The sequence below is a fragment of the Capra hircus genome, chromosome 5 (assembly GCF_001704415.2).
Source record: "Capra hircus breed San Clemente chromosome 5, ASM170441v1, whole genome shotgun sequence".
Classification (NCBI taxonomy): domain Eukaryota; kingdom Metazoa; phylum Chordata; class Mammalia; order Artiodactyla; family Bovidae; genus Capra; species Capra hircus.
Window position 1 is genome coordinate 24,865,237 of NC_030812.1, and position 23,150 is coordinate 24,888,386.

A 23,150-nucleotide genomic window follows, 5' to 3' on the forward strand; every position below is an offset into this window, starting at 1 on the left:
AACCCAGGGGCTTCCCTGGTGACTCAGTGATAAAGAGTCAGCCTGCCAATGCAGGAGACGCGCGTTGGATCCCTGGTCTGGGAGGACCCACATGCCTAGCAGCAACTAGGCCTGAGCACCACGAGTGCTGGACCTGTGCTCCACAGCCTGTGAATTGAAACTACTGAGCCCACTGGCCACACCTGCATAGTAGTCCCTGCTCACAGCAAATAGAGAAAAGCCCATGCAGCAACAAAGACTGAGCACCGACAAAAATAAATAAACAAAATTCGTTTAAAAATATGTCGTCTATGCTAAATTATGTGTGTGTGTGTGTGTGTGTGTGTGTGTCAAATCTGTGGGTCCTCTATAAGTCTTCAAGTATAAAAAAGGTCCTGTGACCAAAAGTTTGAGAACCTCTGTCCAATCCTTTTCCATATTAAAATCTTACCCACAGAATAATCCTAGTTCAACTCTACCTACCTCTGCCTTCAACACTAAAATAACCTTCATTCTTTAATAAGGAGTGGATAGAGAGAGCCGTGTAGGAAACTGTCATTTGTCCTCCAGTATTTCATGGGGCTCTTATCTTTCTTTTGTGAACCCTGGATACTGACTCCCATGTAGCCCTGGTCAATGAACACTTGAAACTTCCATGTGGGCAATAATGCTCCTGATGTCTTGCCTATGGGAACATTGCTTAGAGCCATATACATCTTTCCCAAAGTTCAGCCTAAATACTTGGATGCTACATAGACATTATGGGTTATGTAAAGTTCTATCATTAAGAATCTAACTATTCTCCAGGTATAAAAAGAGATAATAATATATTGTAATATAAAAGGTAACAAGATGTTGTTGGACAGAGCTAAAATAGGTAAAAGGTTACAGAAGAGAATGTGGCAAGAGTCACATTTAATTTCAAGAAAGGCACTCTTTAAGAGAACAAGAGGAGAGCGTTGCAAGATCGCTGATGAACTAGGTTTAAGATAAAAAGATCCTTTGCTCCATCAGCTAGTGTCTAGGATAATGCATCAGAATTTCTTGTGAGAATTATTTTTTTGATATGCTTTAATTACACTGATCTCATTAAAATCACCAATGGCTAAAATCAATGGTCTAATTTAAGACTTTGTATTCCTTGATCTTTATTCAGCAGTTTCATATACCTGACCAAACTTTTGTAAAACTTTCTTCTCTTCTTATTTCCATGTGATTATTTCTAACGCATTTTCTCCTTGTTCTATCTTTCTTTTGTAGTTTCCTTTACAGAATTTCCGACCTTGTTTCTTATAACACCCTTGTTTGTTATAAACAAAACCACCAAATATTAGTGTCCCTCTGGGTTGTGTTTTTTTTTTTAAATACTTTTCTCTCAACTACTTCATTCTTAGCCTCTACCACACCCAAGCCTAATAACTCTCATGTCTCCATCTCCAGATCCATATTTCTAACTTACTACTAGATATCTCTGCCTGGATGCCATGTAGGCATCTCAAACTTAAAATGCTCAAAGCTTATCTTCCCCTGCACCTCCTCCAAGACCTCTTCCTCCTCCTTTATTTGCTATCTCAGGGAGTGGTAGTACTATCAACCCAGAAACCCAAGCCAGAAAACTGGCTTGGAGTGTCATCTCCAACTCCTCCCTCTTCACAGATACTGGACCATTGCATGTGTGCATCCTAAGTCGCTTCAGTCGTGTCCGACTCTTTGCAACCCTATGGACCGTAGCCAGCCAGGCTCCTCTGTCCATGGGATTCTCCAGACAAGAATACTAAAGTGGGTTGCCATGCCCTCCTCCAGGGGAATCTTCCAGACCCGAGGATTGAATCCATGTCTCCCTGTGGCTCCTGTATTGCACTGAGATTCTTTACCACTGAGCCACCAGGGAATCATAATGGACCATTAAGTTCTCTTAATTTTAAATTAGAAGTGTTTCTGCAATACAATCTCTTCTCTCTAGTCCCCCAAAAGCCATCACATAAGTTCTCATCAATATTGTTATCAACAATAACATCTTAGCAAGTCTCCCCAACCAGCAGGCTCTGCCATTTCCAATACTTTCTTTAGAATATAAGCCATCAGACTTAGAGATATCACTACTGATAAAAGTTTAAAAATGGTTTTAAGAACTGACATAGTCCAGGCCCCCTTAAAAATTTTTTTTTTGTCTGGGCACAAGAAATCACTCTCCACTCTATTAGCTCATAATAATAATTTTAGAAGACTGTCAAACTTCAAAAACTAGAAAATACCATACTCTCAGTAAACAGTTCTTTAAATGTATTTGAATTTTTAAATAAAATGAAGGGACTTACTTGAAGGGAACCACTGCTCTAGAATCTAAACTGCCATCAGAGTGATCTTTTACAAATGACCATGTTTTCCTAGGTTGACGACATCTGTAAGTATTACATAAACATATACATTTATCCACATCATCTATATGAATATCATTTTACTGGCTTTTAATGGCTATACAGTTTTAAAAAAAATATTTATTTGGGGAATGTATTGGGTCTTAGTTGTGGAGAAGGCAATGACAGCCTACTCCAGTATTCTTGCCTAGAGAATCCCGGGCACAGAGGAGTCTGCTGGGCTGTTGTCCATAGGGTCACACAGGGTTGGACACGACTGAAGCGACTTAGCATGCATGCATGCACAGGTCTTAGCTGTGCTACACTGGACTTGTGGCGGGCACGTGGACTTCTTTCTAGTTGTGGCACGGGCTTAATTGCCCTGCCAAATGTGGGATCTTATTTCCCTGACCAGGGACTGAACCCGAGTCCCCTGCATTGCAAGGAAGATTCTTAACCACCGGACCACCAGGCAGGTCCCAGCTACATAGTATTGTTCATTGTGTTTGCATGCTATGGACATGCCTGTGGTAGTTTATTTTAGGCATAAAAAAATATCAATTTTAAATAGTCCCTGTCACATATCACCTTGAGGCCTTACAATAAAAGTGATACTCTTTAGGGTAGGGTAGAAAGCCATTTATAATATGGTCTCAATTTACCTACTCCTCAGCAAGAAGTTCCCCTACACATGCCACTGTCAACTGAAAAATAATGCACAACCTAAAAGCACAGAGTTATATTTTATTCAGCAGATATATTTAGGACTTCAAGCTTGGCAGACAGCCTCTCATATAAACACTGAGAAAACTGTTCCAAAGAGTAAGAGAGGGAAGCCAGGACATAGAGGGGTTTCTGCAGCACCACCACATAGTCAGAATAAAAGGCTACTATTAATACAAGAAAACTAGATATCCCAAGTTAAGGAATTGAGCACCTTTCTATGTATTAGATGATGTACAGTCTGGGATCACTGAAATCATTCCTTTGATATACACCTCAGCTTCCCTGGTGGCTCAGAGGGTAAAGCGTCTGCCTGCAATGCAGGAAACCCGGGTTCGATTCCTGGGTCGGGAAGATCTCCTGGAGAAGGAAATAGCAACCCACTCCAGTATTCTTGCCTGGAAGATCCCATGGATGGAGAAGCCTGGTACGCTATAGTCTATGGGTCGCAGAGTCGGACACAACTGAGTGACTTCACTTCACTTCACTTCACTTCAGCTATCTGGGCTCAGTATCTTGTGTTTCCTCATCAGGAGTGTCCTTAGGCTGCACTGTTAGGGGTGACTGCAGTCTGTTGGCTTCTAGATGGCAGGAAGTCCTCAGAGCTCACCATCAGGGGTGGCTACAATCACTGATAACTTTGACATCCTTTGTTTACTGCCTGTTTATGGCAGGAAATATTTTATTTCTCACCACATTCTTTCATGCCTTTATGCCAGTGGCTCTCAGTCAGGAGCAATTCCCTACCACCCATCCTCCTTCTTCAATATGGTCTGAATTATATTCCCTCCAATTCACATGTTGAAGCCCCACTCTCAAATGTGATTGAATTTATATCTGTATATATACCATATTATCCATATATTTAAAAATTTATAAAGCACTTTTCATGAAGATATGAAAAAAAATCCTCAGTATTTCCCTTAATATCAAGCAAACAAACTTTACCATTTTTTCTTAATATATTTCTTATTAACCCATTGCCAAAGGTCACCTAATATGTGTGTGCCTGGAAATATTTAGGCCATCATGAATTCCATACAAATAGAAGAGTTTCAAGACCATGGCTTATTAATAGCAACCTTGACTAATACATATCACTGTTGTGTCAGACATTTTTATCATAAGTGCTTTCTATTTTGAGATTTAATTTCCATATCCTATGATGTGGCACTATTACTGCCCTCATTTTACAAAAAAGGAAACTGAAATTTGGAGAGATCAAGTTATTTGTCTTAAGCCATATCATTAACAATGACTTCACAGAAAAGAAGGTGGGGGCTAATTATGCTGTCCATTTTGGAATAACATTTTCTCACAAAAAATACATTTTCTGGACAAAATAATAAATATTATATTTCAATAAATTGATTTTACAGTAGGAAAAGTATCTCAGTAAGGGAAAAAATCTTGTTTTTGCTTGCTTATCTAGTTAACTATCTGAGACAGAATGACTTCAAATAATGCTAAAAAAACTATTCTAGTCTGTGCTGGTCTTGAGATCTACAGGAGTTTTGGTTTCTTCTCTTTTTTAAAGAAATTTTTTTTGATATGTACTATTTTTAAAGTCTTTACTAAATTTGTTACAATATCACTTCTGTTTTATGTGTTGGTTTCTTGACTGCAAGGCTGTGGGACCTTAGCTTGCAGACCATGTATTAAACCCACATCCCCTACACTGGAAGGTGAAGTCAACCACTGGACTGCCAGGGAAGACCTACAAATGCTCTTAAGTTCTTTTTCATTTTTTAAGTTTTTGAAAGTGAAAGTTGCTCAGTTCTGTCTGATTCTTTGCGACCCCATGGGCAATACGGTCCATGGAATTCTCTAGGCCAGAATACTGGAGTGGATAGCCTTTCCCTTCTCCAGGGGAGTCTTCCCAACCCAGGGATCGAACCCAGGTCTCCCACATTGCAGGCAGATTCTTTACCAGCTGAGCCACAAGGGAAGCCCAAGAATACAGGAGTGGGTAGCCTATCCCTTCTCCAGGGCAGCTTCCCGACCCAGGAATTTAACTGGGGTCTCCTGCATTGCAGGCGGATATTTTATCAACTGAGCTATCAGGAAATTGGAGGATAACTGCTTACAATGTTGTGTTGGTTTGTGTTATACATCATGAATCAGTTATATATATATATATATATATATATATATATATATCTCCCCTCCCTTTTGAGCCTTCCTACCCAATCCCCCCAATCCTATCCTTCTAGGTCATCACAGAGCAGCAGGCTTGGCTCCCTGTGTTCAATCCCCTATAATCTTACTTAGGTTTTCCATATTTCTCATTCCTTTACCCCATTCAATTTCCTCTTGTAGAAAAAAACAAATGAAGAAAAATGGTGAAAATAAGGCATGCCACAGGTGGAAGACCTGGGTTTGATCCCTGGATCAGGAAGATACCCTGAAGAAGGAAATGGTAACCCACTCCAGCACTCTTGCCTGACAGTATGGTAGTGAATATTTGCTCGATGCTAATTTTCCATGAAGTAATTTTACTATTACCTTAGAAGCTTTGTTTTCATGTCTCTTTTCAGAAAAGAAAAGGCGAAAAGTAGAGTAAATTCCTCTGCAGCAAAAAAACAGTATTTCATCAGTGTATTTTAACATCTTTTTTTTTCACTGAAAAGATTTTATTTTGACATTGATAACCCTGTAGATCAACTTATACCTTAAGAAACCTTTTGTCAGAATTTACCTACTGACCCTATAGGTTCTGTCCCCCAGGATCCTGAGTCTCCTGCACTAGGACTGAGGTAGTAGCCATGGCCCAAGTGTTCCCTGAACTTGTGGAACTGGGAAGAGTCACAACAAAGCTAGAAGGCATTTTTGATATAGCATATCTTACTCATAAGTATGTTAAAAAGCTTCTGGCAGTAGCTTTGCACCTCAACAAGGGTGAGCTTTGATTTCTCCAAAGGTTGACAGTCACATCTTTGCCTCCCAACTGCATATCTTTTAGATCCTTTTAAAATTCCTCACATTTATGACAGACTAACTTGGAATAGAAAATAATAAATGATGTAAGCAAAGTATTAGTATTCTTTTATCCTTATTTATATGTCTGACTCTACACATGGACATCACCAGATGGTCAATACCAAAATCAGATTGATTATATTCTTTGCAGTCAAAGATGGAGAAGCTCTATACAGTCAGCAAAAACAAGGCTGGGAGCTGACTATGGCTCAGATCATGAATGCCTTATTACCAAATTCAGACTTAAATTGAAGAAAGCAGGGAAAAACAATAGACCATTCAGGTATGACCTAAGTCAAACCCCTTACGATTATATGGTGGAAGTGACAAATAGATTCAAGGAATTAGATCTGATAGAGTGCCTGAAGAACTATGGACAGATGTTCGTGACATTATACAGGAGACAGGGATCAAGACCATCCCCAAGAAAAAGAAATGCAAAAAAGCAAAATGGCTGTCTGAGGAGAACTTACAAATAGCTGTGAAAAGAAGAGAAGTGAAAAGCAAAGGAGAAAAGGAAAGATATACCCATGTCAATGCAGAGTTCCAAAGAATAGCAAGGAGAGATATAAGAAAGCCTTCCTCACTGATCAGTGCCAAGAAATAAAGGAAAACAACAGAATGCGAAAGACTAGAGATCTTTTCAAGAAAATTAGAGATATCAAGGGAACATTTTATGCAAAGATGGGCTCAATAAAGGACAGAAATGGTATGGACATAACAGAAGCAGAAGATATTAAGAAGAGGTGACAAAACACAGAACTGTACAAAACAGATCTTCACGACCCAGACAATCACGATAGTATGATCACTCACCTAGAGCCAGACATCCTGAAATGCGAAATCAAGTGGGCTTTAGGAAGCATCACTACTAACAAAGCTAGTGGAGGTGATGGAATTCCAGTTGAGCTATTTCAAATCCTGAAAGATGATGTTGTGAAAGTGCTGCACACAATGTGCCAGAAAATTTGGAAAACTCAGCAGTGGCCACAGGACTGGAAAAGGTGAGTTTTCATTCCAATCTCAAAGAAAGGCAATGCCAAAAAAAGCTCAAACTACCACACAACTGCACTCATCTCACATACTAGTAAAGTAATGCTCAAAATTCTCCAAGCCAGACTTCAACAGTACATGAACCGTGAACTTCCAGATATTCAAGTTTGTTTTAGAAAAGGCAGAGGAACCAGGGATCAAATTGGCAACATTCGCTGGATTATTGAAAAAACAAGAGGGTTCCAGAAAAACATTTATTTCTGCTTTATTGACTATGCCAAAACCTTTGACTGTGTGGATCACAACAAACTGTGGAAAATTCTGAAAGAGATGGGAATACCAGAACACCTGACCTGCCTCTTGAGAAATCTATATGCAGGTCAGGAAGCAACAGTTAGACTTGGACATGGAACAATAGACTGGTTCCAGATAAAGAAAGGAGTATGTCAAGGCTGTGTATTGTCACCATGCTTATTTAACTTCTATGCAGAGTACATCACAAGAAACCCTGGGCTGGATGAAGCACATGCTGGAATCGAGACTGGTGGGAGAAATATCAATAACCTCAGATATGCAGATGACACCACACTTACGGTAGAAAATGAAGATGAACCAAAGAGCCCCTTGATGAAAGTGAAAAAGGAGAGTGAAAAAGTGGGCTTAAAGCTCACCATTAAGAAAACTAAGATCATGGTATCTGGTCCCATCATTTCATGGCAAATAGATGGGTAAACAGTGAGACTTTATTTTGAGGGGCTCCAAAATCATTGCAGATGGTGACTATTGACATGAAATTAAAAGACACTTGCTCCTTGGAAGAAGTTATGACCAATCTAGACAGCATACTAGAAAGCAGAGACATTACTTTGCCAACAAAGGATGTCTAGTAAAGGCTATGGTTTTTCCTGTGGTCATGTATGGATGTGAGCGTTGGATTATAAAGAAAGCTGAGCGCCAAAGAATTGATGCTTTTGAACTGTGGTGTTGGAGAAGACTCTTGAGAGTCCCCTGGACTGCAAGGAGATCCAACCAGTCCATTCTGAAGATCAGCCCTGGGATTTCTTTGGAAGGAATGACGCTAAAGCTGAAACTCCAGTACTTTGGCCACCTCATGCGAAGAGTTGACTCACTGGAAAAGACTCTGATGCTGGGAGTAATTGGGGGTAGGAGGAGAAGGGGACGACAGAGGATGAGATGGCTGGATGGCATCACTCACTCGATGGACGTGAGTCTGAGTGAACTCCGGGAGTTGGTGATGGACAGGGAGGCCTGGCGTGCTGCGACTCATGGGGTCGCAAAGAGTCGGACACGACTGAGTGACTGAACTGAACTGAAGGTTACCAGTGGCTACCACGGCTACTATATACAACTGACATTTTTCACGCTCTTTCTTCTTAGCAGCACTCAACGCAGTTGGTCACTCCCTCCTTGAGACGCTATCTTCCTTTAGCTTCTCTATGAATAAACGTCTTCTTATCTTTGACTTCCCTGGTGGCTCAGAGGGTAAAGCGTCTTGCTTACAATGTGGGACACCTGGGTCCCATCCCTGGGTCGGGAAGATTCTCTGGAGAAGGAAATGACAACCTACTCCAGTACTCTTGCCTGGAAAATCCCATGGCCGAAGGAGCCGGGTAGGCTACAGTCTATGGGGTCGCAAAGAGTTGGACACGACTGAGCGCCTTAACTTTCTAACTTTCTTTATCTCTGACTGCTTCAGTCAGGCCCTTTTTGTAGGTACATCTTCTTAACAGCTTGAACAGCCTCGCCGTGAGCTGTAATAGTAATAAAAACTCAATCCTTTCGAGTTATAAAAAAGAGGTGTATACAAGGTAAGGCATTTTTTTCGACCTTCTCGCTTCTGGTGCGCAGTATAAAACCACAAATCTAAAAGTTTTCTGTTTCAGTCGAGGGGCCTCTCTCCGGCGGGGGGGAACACCTGTCCACAAGTCAGGCGCCGGCTTTCAACCTGACCCTAAGCAGACAAGTTTGCCCGAAGCGAGGGAAGAGGGAAAAGTCTGGTTTCGCCAGGTGTTTCACGTTCTCCTCGGCCGCGCTCCCGCAGGCTTGCCGTAAGCCCGGCCCCTCCCCGCGCGCCGCCCTTACAGTCGAGTCCTCCGTAGTCCCAACATTCCCCGCGCCTCTACCATCGAGAGCAACTTCCGGCGTCGCTGGTGTAGGTGGGTGAAGAAGGAGCGGGCCCTAGCTCTTCTGTTTCAGTGCCTCGCGCTCTCTTGGGCAACATGGCGGGTGTGGAGGAGTCACCGTCTTGCGGGAGCCACCTGAATGGCGACCTGGATCCAGACGACAGGGAGGAGGGAGCTGCCTCTACGGCTGAGGAGGCGGCCAAGAAAAAAAGACGGAAGAAGAAGAAGAGTAAAGGGGCTGCCACAGGTAAGGGGAGTTTTATGTTTTCCTAGTCCCTGCCGGGATGGCCGAACCGCTGGACTCGGGCTCGGCGTTGGTGACAGGGCCCGGGGACTGAGCACCCTGGACTGATTCCCCGGACTGAACGTGTGTCCCGGGAGAGCTACAGATTCCGAGTCCCGGGAAGAGGTGACTTCTTCCAGGCGTCTTTTGGGTGTGGGATGGCGGAGAAGAGGGTGCCTCGGTTTCTGTGCGGTTGCTGGGGCAGAGCCTCTAAATTGCCGGAACTTCGCTCCCACGCAGACGATGCGAAGGACTTGAAGCTGCGCACGGGGCCCAGCCCTTCTACCTTGCGGGTTGGCCTCCTCCTTGAAAATCTGGTTCTGACCGCACTGCCGCCTCTGTGCTGGAGAGACGTGGGACATCTTTTCGTCGAGAGTGGGGGTGAAGTGGGCAAGTCTTAGTGCTTGGACTGCACCAGCTCCTATCATCCTAGTTTACCGAGGGATTTTTTTGTGGCGCGCTGCACTTTGGGGTTGAGTGTGTGTGTGAATTTGGGGTGTGTGTGTGAGAGAATGCCCACGCGCTCTTGTCACTGTTTGCGTGGGTAGGTGTATGGGTGTGTGTGATTTTGTGGCGCGCTGCACTTTTGGGGTGTGTGTGTCTGAGAATGTGCTCTTGTCAGAGTAGTAAGAGCGGGATGTGTGGCTGCGGTGCGAATCCTCACCGCCTAGCTTTGGGGTTTTTAGGCCTGAATTATGATGCCACTTGTAGGCAGTCTGGGTAGAATATTCTTGAGTCCGAATGAAGCTACTCTAAATCCACTGGTAAGGCAAAGAAAACAGCTGAAAGTTTACAGTTAGATTATAAGTTAGAAACTTAAATATTTGAATATGAGAAGTCATTGTTTTTGATGCATCGAGGCCTTCGTTTTAGGAAAAATTATTTGTACTGTTAAAATCATTTGCAGAAAGAATGAGAGAAAAATGGAGAGGCCAGAAGTGATGAGGTGGAGTTGAGAGAGGTTGAAGAGGGTTAACCTGTATCTTTCTGAAATTTTGATTAATTGGGAGTTGAAGAGGGAGAGTTGTAGGTGCTGGGACACTTTCAAAGCAAAATTTAATTTCAGGACATGGTCTGGTGGCTGTTCTGGCATTCAGATGAAATCCAAACTCTTCAGTTTGTCTTTTAAGGTGTTTAGCAGACCGACCCTAATATTTTTTTAACAGTTGTGTATCTCAGTATGAATTCTCTACGGTAGCTAGCATGTCACCTCGTTATGTACTACCTGGTAATACTACCTCTTTTTACCTATTACTCCTATAGCTAGATTGTAATCCCTTCTAGAGCAGGGCCTGGTCTTGTGTTTAGCTGTTGGGGAATTTTGTTTTTTAGTAATGGAATAACTTTTCCTATATATTTTGATTTTACCCTGCTCAGCTTGACAGGTTCTTTTTATCTGAACCCCTGAAGCTTCCAGGATTTCCCACAGACATCTTCTTACTAAGGCCTTAAGCTTTTATTGCCCATCTTAAATTCCTGTTTGGTTCATAAAGTATTTGCTGTAGATTAATTGTTAAATACTTTAGAAAGTTAAGCTACTTAAGGGTAGGGACCAACTCACCATTTAGCTCCTAGCAGAGAATGCCTAAATGAGTATCTTGTTAAATGGGCTGTACTACTTAGATATGTAAGACTTTTATGTTATTAAATAAATTCTATTCTCATTACAATGTTTCTGTTTTCATTTCCTGAACCTTGTCAAGAAGAGTTATGCGTTTTTTAAAATCCTTAGAACATATTCTAGTGGGAAGATACCTTTGACAGATTTGATTTAGTTGTTATATTTGATCAACAGGGCAACAGGAACCTGATAAAGAAGCAGGAGCCTCAGTTGATGAGGTGGCAAGACAATTGGAAAGACAAGCATTGGAAGAGAAAGAAAGAGATGATGACGATGAAGGTAAATGGTTAATTTTAATTTTATGGTTAGGAGGGCAAGAAAATATGACATTCTTCGACCAAAGCTGCTTATTTGTTGATATAATCCGATATTCTTGGATTATAGTGGATATTTTACTTAATTGATATTAAGTAAATATTGGATATTTTATTAATTGATGTTAAAGCCTCAATGTCACAGGTAAAAACAAAAAGGTATTTATTAGCAGCTCTTTGAAAAGTTGGATATGTTGAATGCTTAAGTAACACAGATCTCAGCTTTTTAAAACATACTTGGTAGAAAGCCGAGTAGTAGATGAGTATTAATAAGATAAAATTGAATGAATGTTGATCTTGAACTTTTATTGAACGACTAATATGTACTAGGCACTATCTTAGGTTACTTCCGTCCATTTTTATTTTACCCTCACAAAAACCTAGCAAACAGGAAATGATAGTTATGTGATTTGCCCAGTCTGACACAGCTAGTATGTATAAATAAAGTCAGTTTCAAATCTAGCACCTGTGCATGTTAAGTCACTTCAATCATGTCTGACTCTTTGTGACCATATGGACCGTAATTTGCCAGTCTCCTCTGTCCATAGGATTCTCCAGGCAAGAATACTGGAGTGAGTTGCCATGCCCTCCTCCAGGGGATCTTCCTGATTCCAAGTCTGTTCCTTGTACTCTATCAAAGGTACTTTTATTTATTTTCAAAGGAGCACATTGGAGTGCTTCTAAAACCTATTATGAATCCACTGGCCCCAAATCCTTGTATTTTGGAGCTTTTGCCAAAGGTTTCTATAAAGACAACATTTCTTGGAATTGTAGGAATTGATGCTATCAGTAAGACAGTGGAGGGAGTGATTAGTTGGGAGAACTATTATTCTATAGCCTCTTTAGGCAGAAGAGGAGATAGGGCTTCCTGTTCTTAATTATATCCTGCTGTGAGCTATTGTTCCTCAAGAACTGCCAGCTAGAGCTTATGCCTTCCAATCTTTAGCAACAAATACCTGCTGTACTCTTTTTCATGTTAGGATAATGCAAAGCACTTATGCTTCCTTTAGGAAGATAAGTTCTGTAAGCCTTCAAGGAGATTATGGTCAAATTTAGTTAAAAAAAAAAAAAAAAGACCAAGAATTGATACCGAACATGGACACTGGGTTGTAGCAAAGGAAAATACAGTGCTTAATTGAAAGATGCCAAGCAGGGAGAATGGGCATCTCATGCTCAAAAGCCCTGAAGGCTTTTTGTTGTTCAGTCATTCAGTCATGTCTGACTACTTGTGACCACATGGCTTGCGGCACTCCAGGCTTCCCTTTCCTTCACTGTGTCCTGCCATTTGCTCAAACTCATGTTCATTGAGTCAGTGATGCCATCCAACCATCTCATCCTCTGTCGCCCCCTTCCCCTCCTGCCTCAGTCTTTCCTAGCATCAGTCTTTTCCAATGAGTCCGCTCTTCCCATCAGGTGGCCAAAGTATTGATGCTTCAGTGTCAGCATCAGTCCTTCCAGTGTAATAATCAGGAATGATTTCCTTTAGGATTGATTGGTTTGGTTTCCTTTCTGTTCATGGGACCCTCAAGAGTCTTCTCCAGAACCACAATTCATAAGCATCAATTCTTTGGCATACAGCCTTCTTTATGGCTGTGCATGACTACTGGAAAAACCATAACTTAGACTGTACGGACCTTTGTCATCAAAATGGTGTTTTTGCTTTTCTAAAGAGCAAGCATCTTTTAATTTCATGGCTGCAGTCACCATCTGCAGTGATTTTGGAGCCCAAGTAAATAAAGTCTGTCACTGTTGCCATTTTTTTCCCCATCTATTTGCCATGAAGTGATGGGACTGGATGCCATGATGTTGGTTTTTTGAATGCTAAGTTTTAAGCCAGCTTTTTCACTCTCTCCTTTCACCTTCATCAAGAAGCTTTTTAGTTCCTCTTCATTTTCTGCCATTAGGGTGGTGTCATCTGTGTAGCTGAGGTTATTGATATTTCTCCCGGCAGTCTTGATTCCAGTCTGTGCTTCCTCCAGCCTGGCATTTCACATGATGTACTCTGCATATAAGTTAAATAAGCAGGGTGACAGTATACAGCCTTGACATTCTCCTTTCCCAATTTGAAACCAGTTTGTTGTTCTATGCCCAGTTCTAACTGTTGCTTCTTGACCTGCATACAGGTTTCTCAGGCAGGTAAGGTGGTCAGGTATTCCCATCGCTTAAAGAATTTTCCACAGTTTGTTGTGATCTATACAGTCAAAGGCTTTAGTGTAGTCAGTGAAGCAGAAGTGTTTTTCTGGAATTCCCTTGCTTTTTCTATGATCCAGCGGATGTTGGCAATTTGATCTCTGGTTCCTCTGCATTTTCTAATCCAGTTTGTACATCTAGAAGTTCTCGGTTCACATACTCCTGAAGCCTAGCTTGAAGGATTTTGAATATTACTTCACTAGCATGTGAAATGAGTGTAATTGTATTGTAGTTTGAACATTTTTTGGCATTGCCCTTCTTTGGGATTGAAATGAAAACTCCTTTTCCAGTCCTGTGGCCACTGCTGGGTTTTCCAAATTTGCTCACATATTGAATGCAGCACTTTCACAGCATCATTTAGGATTTGAAATAGCTCGGCTGGAATTCCATCACCTCCACTAGCTTTGTTTATAGTGATGCTTCCTAACGCCCACTTGACTTTACATTCCAGGATGTATGGCTCTAGGTGAGTGGTGACACCATGGTGGTTATCTGGGTCATTAAGATCTTTTTTGTACAGTTCTTCTGTGTATTCTTGCCACCTCTTCTTAATATCGTCTGCTTCTGTTAGGTCAATACCATTTCTGTCCTTTATTGTGTCTGTCTCTGCATGAAATGTTCCTTTGGTATCTAATTTTCCTGAAGAGATCGCTAGTCTTTCCCATTCTATTGTTTTCCTTTTCATTGTTCTCTTAAGAAGGTTTTCTTTTTTCCTTGCTATTCTTTGGAACTTCTAAAACAAGGCTTTTAGGGAAGGATTTTAAAAGGCAGCATTAGGGGTGAGGGTTGCCATGTGTATGATCAGCTTGTGGACATCTTCTGATCAGTTGGTTGTGCACTATCAGGGTGACTGTTTGGGAGTCTCAGTTATCGGTTTTCTGGCTTCAGCTTATCTGGAGTCAGCCTGTAGTCTGGTGGTCAGCATACAGCTAACTTATCTGCAAACCGGCTCTAGAATGTGGCTTAGTATTGTCTATAGCTCTTGAGGAGAAACTACAGGTCCTTTACTCTGTATGGCTAAACTATTATGATTTTGTGTTGTTGGACTGTTTTCCTTTGTTTCTGGGTTTTTTCTCATGTCTCTAATTAAATTTGTTCTTTGGAACTCAGGGAAAACCCAAGAGTTTAAAGCTCTTTTACCACCAAGAGGCAGGATCTGTCCCACGGGGTCCTGCTTGGTTTCAGACTCAGTGAAAAGGAAAATAGTTAGATTATTGTTATCTTTAAGCAGACCTCTTGTCCATTCTGCCTTGGTTTATACTTCAGATTATGAGCATATTTTGAACTCTTAACAAGAACAGTAATTATAAATTCCAGGTTGCTGTTGACTCACTATGTGTAGAGTATCAGCTGATTTGAAGATAATGCCTTGTTTCATTGCACCTCTGCAGAGTTATGTGCATCTCTAGACATTGAAGAAGGAAACTTTGCTTTTCAGAATGGAAATCTTCAGTGTATTGAAGATTTTAGGAATATTAGTCGTTTTCTCCAGTTTGGTTCACCGTATTCCTAATTCATTTTGATAATGAGGATCAGCCAATACTGTTTAATTGTTGTGAGAAGTCTTTGAGTGGATGGAAAGCTAGTAGTTCAGTATCTGTTCTTAAGGAAAATTGATCATTGTGGAGGACAACATAGAGGTGGTAAGGTATACTGGTACCTGCCGTGAAAGTTACTGAAATTTGGAGGTGGAATTGTGAGCTGAATGCTGAAGGAAAGCTCATTTGAAGGAATGGAACTTAAATAAAAGCCAAGCAAATGGGACCATTTTGGGGCAGGACAATGCTGAGAAAGTATTCAAAGCGTAGTAAACAGTGCGTACTGGCCTCGTATGAGGTGATTCATTGAGGGAGTCTTTGAGCAGTTCCTTTTTCCCATTTTTCATTTGTTCATTCTTTTTTCCTCTCAGTTTATAACTGGCATATAGTTCTGTGTATGATTAAGGTATACAGCACAATGATTTGACTTACGTACATCATAAAATGATTACCACGTAAGCTTAGTGAATATCCGTCATCTCATATAGATACAAAATAAAGGAAAAAAAATTTTTCTTGTGAGAACTCTTAAGATATACTATTTTAAGAATTTTCATATATAACATAAAGCAATATTAATTACGTTAATCATGTACCTTACATCTCTCGAAGACAGAGATTCGCTCAGTTGTGTCTGACTCTTTGCAACCCCACAGACTGTAGGCTGCCAGGCTCTCCATGGAATTCTCCAGGCAGGAATACTGGAGTTGGTTGCCATTCCCTTCTCCAGGGATCAAACCTGGGTCTCCCGCATTGCAGGCAAGTTCTTTACCATCTGAGCCACCAGGGAAGCCCTCGTAGTAATTTATCTTCTGACTGGAAGTTGTACCTTTTGACCACCTTCATCTGCCCACCCCGTCTCTGGTAACCTCAAATCTGATCTCTCTCTCTATGAGTTTGAGCATTCTTAAAAGAAAAATGTTATGAAAAGATAATATAGACTTCATGTACATGCAGGGTTGTTAGAAATGAGGAAATAGAGGCATGGAGATCATTTTGGAGGCCAGTTGACAATAGCCTCAAGCATGTGGTAATGAGAATGGAAAGGAAGGGTCCAATGGAACAGCAATCCTGGAAGCAAAATTCAAAGGATTTAGAGGCTTTCAGTCTGGATAGAGGGCTTTCCATGGGGTCATGAAAGAGTCAACACAACTTAATGACTAAACAGCAACAAAATCTGGAGAGGAGAGAGGAGAAACTAGCAGACTCTAGGGGTCTAGGTTTCGAATTTGGGTGACAGGATGTTGGTACCATTGATTGAAATGGTGAGGTAAAGAGGGAAAGTTGGTTAAGAGATTAGAAGGGGGTGCTGCAGGCCAGAAGGTTATGCTGAGTTTAATTTTAGATTTGTTTATTTGTAAATGGGGGTATTGATGTGGAAAGTTAATCCTGTGGGTGTTTGGTGATGTGCTGACCCTGGTGGCTCAGGCCATAAAGAATCTGCCTGCAATGCAGGAGACTAGGGTTTGATCCCTGGGTCAGGAAGATCCACTCCAGTATTCTTGCCTGGGAAACTCCATGGAGAGAGGAGCCTGGTAGCCTACAGTCTGTCGGGTCTCAAAGAGTCTGACACAACTGAGCACCATACCCAATGTATAGGCATATCCAGTTAACATTTTCATCCCCACCAAAAATGTTCCCTTTGCCCTTTTGTACTCAGTTCTCTTGCTCCATTTGCTGACTCCTGGTAACTTTTGATATATTTTCTGTTGGTAACTTTTGATATATTTTCTGTTCCTATAGTTTTTTCTACAATACTGTATGAATGGAATTTTTGTAGTATGTAGCTATTTTGGTGTTTGGCTTGTTTCACTTAGCATAATATTTTTGAGAGTTGTCCAGTTGCCTATGTATCAGTAATTCATCATTTTTTTATTGCTCAGGAATATTCCAAATTTGTTTGTCCATTTACTAGTTAATGACTATTTGGATTGTTTCCAGATTTTATCTCTTATGGATAAAGTTACTGTGATCATTTACATATGTGTAGGCTTATGTTTTCATTTCTTCTGAGTAAATACCTAAGAGTACAGTTGCTGGTAATGTGGTAAGTGTATGTTTAACCTCCTAAGAAACTTATCAAGCTGTTTTGCATTCCTGTCAGGAGTGTTTGAAAGTTCCGGTCCCTTTGTATCCTCATAAGCACTGGTACTGTTTATTTTAATTTTAGCTCAGTAGGTGTATAGTGGCATGTCATCTTTTCATATTTTTATTTGTCTTTCATTTATCTTTGAAGTGTATGTTCAATACCATTTGTCTGTTTTTCATTTGGGTTATTTGTTGTCTTACTGAGGTGTAAGTAGTTCTTTATCCAAGTTCTTCATCAGTTACATATTTTACAGCTCTTTTCCCCCATGCTTGTATTGTTTGTAGCCGAAAAGATTTTAATTTTGATGAAGTCCAGCTTATTAACTTTTTTCCTTTCTGGGTCATATTTTTTGTGTCCTGTCCAAAAGTTAAATAATTGATGTCTTTAGAGTCATGAAGATTTTTCTCTTGTATTCTTCTCAGTAAGTTCTGTATGTGTCATAAATGTTAAAAGGAAGAACTGCTTTATATATATAATAAATGTTTTATATGCTTTGGTCTATGTCCATTTAGAATTAATTTTTATATATAGTGCAAGGTAAGGATTGAGTTTTTTTTTTTAGCATACAGATGTCCAGTTGTCATATCAAGTGTTAATTGATTTGGGCATAGTGCTAATGCAGAAAAGAATGGTCTCTGTCTACTTAGAGTATCCTGAGATGCTCTGAAAGACAGACATGTAAAAATATAAATTGTAGCATGATATGATAGGTGAAAGTATGAGCATATGGTATTAAAATTTAGATCCTGGCTGTACCATCATTTTAGCACAAGTGGCCATTTTTCTGTGCTGAATAGCAACCTTGGACGTTGATAAAATAATTAACCTTAGGATGATCAAGTATCTGAGGAGCGTCATCTTACCCATTTTAAAGATGAAGACACCATGGTGGTGGAGGCTGATTAACTTGCCCAAGGTCACAGCACTGGCAGGATTCTGAATGTGTCTGAAACTGGTCGTGCATCCTGGAGCATTTGTTTCAGGCTCAGCCTAAGGTGAACTGCAGTGTGCTACGGCGAGTACTTGCCCAGAACAGAGACTGTCTTGTTTACTGTTCTGTTCCTGTTGCCTGTCGCTGAAGAACTCAGCAAACATTTACTGGATGAATGAAGAAGGCTGCTGTTAAAGCTGTAAAGCACGATATGCGAATTAGATTATATGATCCATGAGGATGTTGAAAGTTGTGTTTTCCAAAATTTTTAGTGTTGTTTTTGTTAAAGCTTTGACTTGAGAAACCACGAATGAGTAAATCAGTAGTATTTGTTTTCTCTGCTGTGTTTCTGTTGCTACTGTAAGATTGAATATAAGAAACGTAATTTTGTTGGTCAAAAATTGTCAAATAATTGTAGTTTCCTATCACTCAGCCCATTAAAGCCTTAGATTATTTTACCTCCCTCTTTGCTAAGCTGCTGTTTCCTATATCTCAATTGGGTGAAAATAAATATAAACAGGATAAACTAAAAGAACACTCGTTTATTGAATAGATTGAATATTTATCACGCGCTTGACACTGTGCTTAATGGTGTCTAATCTGTAAGGAGCTCACAGACAAGTAGAGGTCAGTATAAATCAGTGATTGAGTGATAATTAGAATATATAGTGAGTGTGGTGAGATTTCTTTTATGGCTTGTATCAGTCCAGCAGTAAAAAGGGAGTACTTCGAACAGAAAATGTAAGCACTCATTTGACATTTTTTGATGAAGGTGGATTTTACTGAAATTATTAATGCTAAAGAACCATGAGTTGCTACCACTAGGTGAAACATTTAAAAAAAATACTATATGCTAGTCATACTATTAAACTATCAACTTCTAATTATCAGGAACAGTGTCCGATTCATCCCTTTTTCATAGTTATGTTATTTGTGAATAGAATAGCATACTTCAGAAATAATTGTTAAAATGTATTGAGCAGCATTTTTAGAAATTCAGACACTTAGGTCTATTTTTCATACCTTTATTTAAAATAGTTTAACCCCCTATTTAATCTTGGTCATAATTATTATTTTTTTTTTTCTAAGTTTATGGGCATTGGGTTGCATAGAAAGTTGTCATAAAAACTGACAAGCAGATTGTGGCTGTTTTGGATAGTCTTTTGCCAACTGTTTTTGGAAATAGTTCTCAGTTTTGGTCATCAGGTTCTTTTGAGAATCTGAGAACCTAGGAAAAGTAAGATTTTTTTTTTAATACAATTTGACGCATAAAGAGAACTCTTTCTTTGATAACAACTAGGTGGGAAAAGGTATTTTAAAATATGAGACCCCAGTTACCTCTCGCTGGATTGGGAATCAAGTGATATTCTTGGTCCAGTTCTACTATTTACTTATTAGGATTATCTTGGGCATGTCCCTTAAACATTTCTTGTTCAAGATTGTTTTGAGAATCACATGAGGTCATGAAATACAAGTGTTTAACTGCAAAGCATATATCAACTGTAACTAGTATCCTTTAAGATGAAGTTATATAGTCATTATTATACTGGTATTTAAGTAACACTAGTTATTTTTCTTAGCTTTACAAAAAATGTTATTTAATACATTGTTTTTTCTGAAAATGTCTTATTTAGCAATCCTTATATTTATAATAAATCAAAGTAAAGTTTATTAGTGCCTTTGATTGCACAAGTCAAATTCTGATACTTGAAGCTAAACAACATACAAAATTCTAGAGTATTGGGTCAACTTTGTCGTATGCTATTTAAGATGCACTCTATGTACTTGTGTGCTTGTTTTGTCCCTCTGCTTATGAGGTTTAAATGAATTTGACATGTCTTCTCTTAGATGGAGATGGTGATGGAGATGGAGCAACTGGAAAGAAGAAGAAAAAGAAGAAGAAGAAGAGAGGACGTTAGTGTCTTTAGTTGATCCTACTTGCCAAATTACAAGTGGTTATTAATCAGCAGGCTTGAAGAGTAGGTTTGAAGTTGCCTAAGATCCTGGTATATGTTAGGGAAATAAATGATGGCATAATAGAGTTAGAATTTAGTGAAACTTACTAGTATTATTTTCTTCAGTTATTATTTAGTCAAAGGATAATAATAAGTTTGTTGCATTTTACTGTAAGTTAGTGATGAATTCTTAAAGAACTTTATAATTTAAAATTTGAATAATTCAGATAATTTTGTCAGTGATGACTTAAATAATGCCAGCATGTGGTAATAGAATAAACAGTTTGCAGTTCTACCAGTTTTGATATTAAAGAGATTCTTGACATAGTTAATGAGGAATCCCATTATTTAAAATTTGTGAATATGGTGAATTTTTATTAGTAATATTTGTATTGTGCTATTTCACATTCACTTAAAATATGATCCTACTTGTATTTTGTTTCTGTAAATAATACAGCCAAACATCTTAAGGGACCTGAAACTCTTAGGGAGAATAAGGGGTGACTGTGGTATTGGGGAACAAACATTGGGTTGGGAATCAGAATGAGTTCTAATCTTGGATGCCCTTTGGCATCAGGGACCATTGATTGTCTGGCTAAATCTTTAGGATAAAATTTTATGAATGAGAATATTGAGGGTTTGACTTTCATTTTTATCTCTGTGTTGAAAATACTCAAATTATTTTTTTTGAAAAGCTGTTAGCTCTGCTAGATATTTCCCTGATAAATCTCAGGTGTAGATGGCATTGCTTTCTTTCTAGTCAGGCATCTATTCTGGTTAGATCCTTCTACTCAGGACATCATTTCTGCCTCTAGCATAATCTGTATTTAATGAGCATAGGTTATTTGCTTTCTAGGAATCTCTAGGAATTATAATGTCATATTCCTTCCATTCAAAAATTGTTCATAGAGTGCTTTTAAGACATAATATTACCTGAAAATGGCTTGAGAAAGATCTGTTTCTCCAGATACTCTAAAATTGCTTCCTAATGAAGATAGATAAGCAGGAAGGAGTGTTAAGAGGCTGCTTTGTATTTGCCTTTGGTAGACTCTTCCACTGAGGGCATTTTAGTGTGATACCATCCGCGTTTATTGTACCTCCTCTAAGGAGGTTGTTGAACTTGCTGTTCATTATATTTCTTTATGAACACTCTTGAAAGACCTCTTTTTGTCTGATCTTAGCATCAAGAATAATTGTGCTTTTCGTGAGTAGTTAATGTGTTTTGTTGCAGAAATATGAAGTATGCAAATAATCTAAACCCCCCCAACCCCTTTTTGTTTTTTATTGACTGCTAGAGGATTTAGAGCCAAATCTAGTTTTGTATTGGCCTTATTTTAGGTTCTTTCTGTGTTTTGATTTTTTTGCTTTCTAATTTGCTTTGAATGTGTCTTATTTGTGTCATAAATCACTTCTGAAATAATCCAAATAATGTAATCAGGAGCAGTTTACATTTTCCTCATCTATAAAGTGAGAGAATCGTAAGTGATAGTTAATAATTAAGTGCAATACAGATACTTAAAATTGTCATAGTTTTAGATAATAACTTGGACATAGTAGATTATAATTATCAAAGGTTATCCAAGATTTCATCTAGTTCTTCGTTTTGTAGATGAGGAAACTGAGGCTTAGCACATTTAGCCGTTTGTCCAAGTCACAGCTAATAAGTGGTAAAGGCTAGGCTTCAACTTATTTTGATTACAAATTATTTGAGTTTTCTCTGATGATCTTTCTGAGTCCTTTATCTTGTCTTAGTAATTTGTGGACAATATAAAAGGCATCTTTATTAGATTTATAGATGAAATAAATTTCAGGATTATGAGATAATCCTTTGACAAAAAAACAAGATCTCAAAAGAAAACTGAATTAACAATCTGAAATTTAAATAGACATATAAAATTAGTATAAGGTGATAGGTAGGATCCTAAGGATTTTGGATGCTTGTACAATGTGAAGGAAAATGCTAGGAATCCAGAACTTTAAGTAGCAGCAGGATTTTTAGAATCAACAGGGTAGTCTTATACTGATTATACCTTATTTGAACTATTAGTAGAAGTCAAATCTAGTACCAAATTAAACACTTAGAAGGCTGGTGAGTATGAGTGAAAGTGTTAAGAACCATATCCCTTAAAGTGGCTTCTCGTCACAGAGAGGAAGGAAGCAGTAGAAAAGAAGAGTAAAATTTTTTTAACTGCAAAGACTAAAGTAGAGCTAACAGATGAAAGTAATGGGGATATTACTTTATAGCAGCTATAGTTCTCCCAGAATGAATGGATTTTAGCTGGGGAGATAATGACTGCCTTCATTGTCAGGCATGTAGTGCCATCTGTCAGGGATGTTAGAGGATTCCTGGACTTGAATGTGAAGCTAAGTAGGTGACATCTAAGGTCATTTTTATTTCAAAATTCTAAATGTTCCCTCTCAGGAGGAACCTAAAATGGTGTTTCCCAAGTTTACTTGCCCATAGAACAATTCTAAACATTACACAAAAAGAGGAAAATAGTGTTCGTGCAGTACTGAGTATTCCATTAAAAGAAGGAACCAAAAAGTGGTTTGTAGTTAAATGATTTGGCTCAGTTGTCATAAAATATGTGTTAAAATTTCAGATAAAAAACCTGTAACATAAGACAGGTTATAATCAAAAGATAACCACACACTTCAACTTGGTAGTTGGTAAATGCTGCAGGTATACATTGAAAGCAATGTATTGTATAAATTATGTAACTTTCTGACATTCCTTGGATACAGCATTGTTCTTTATAGAGTAAGAAGTATATAACTAGGTCTTATGCAGACTTTTAGAAGACACATCTCTAAACATTTTTAAAAAGCATTTTGGAACAGTGGTGTCTTAGAATATAGTTTGGGAAATAATGTGTCCTTAAAAAATATGCCAAGTACTGAAACTTTCCAAGTATTTGGAAATTTGTATGTGGTTCCTAAAGTCTTTTAGCACTGAGAATGTATATTTAACTTTTATACATAATATACCCTTTTAGTAATTTTTTTACCTGTTTTATTAATACATAATGGCTTTTTATTTTATTGCTGTAGGAT

At 39.0% G+C, this 23,150-nt stretch overlaps 1 protein-coding gene across 1 annotated transcript in view; it reads left to right on the forward strand.

The window, feature by feature from the left end:
* The window catches only part of METAP2 (methionyl aminopeptidase 2), a 29,269-nt gene continuing 15,282 nt past the window's right edge, over positions 9,164–23,150 (forward strand). Inside the window, exons 1-3 of the mRNA XM_005679837.3 lie at positions 9,164–9,422; positions 11,254–11,358; positions 19,990–20,055. Coding sequence (XP_005679894.1) covers positions 9,272–9,422; positions 11,254–11,358; positions 19,990–20,055 — 322 coding nt within the window. The 5' untranslated portion in view covers positions 9,164–9,271. The remainder of the gene's footprint in view (positions 9,423–11,253; positions 11,359–19,989; positions 20,056–23,150) is intronic.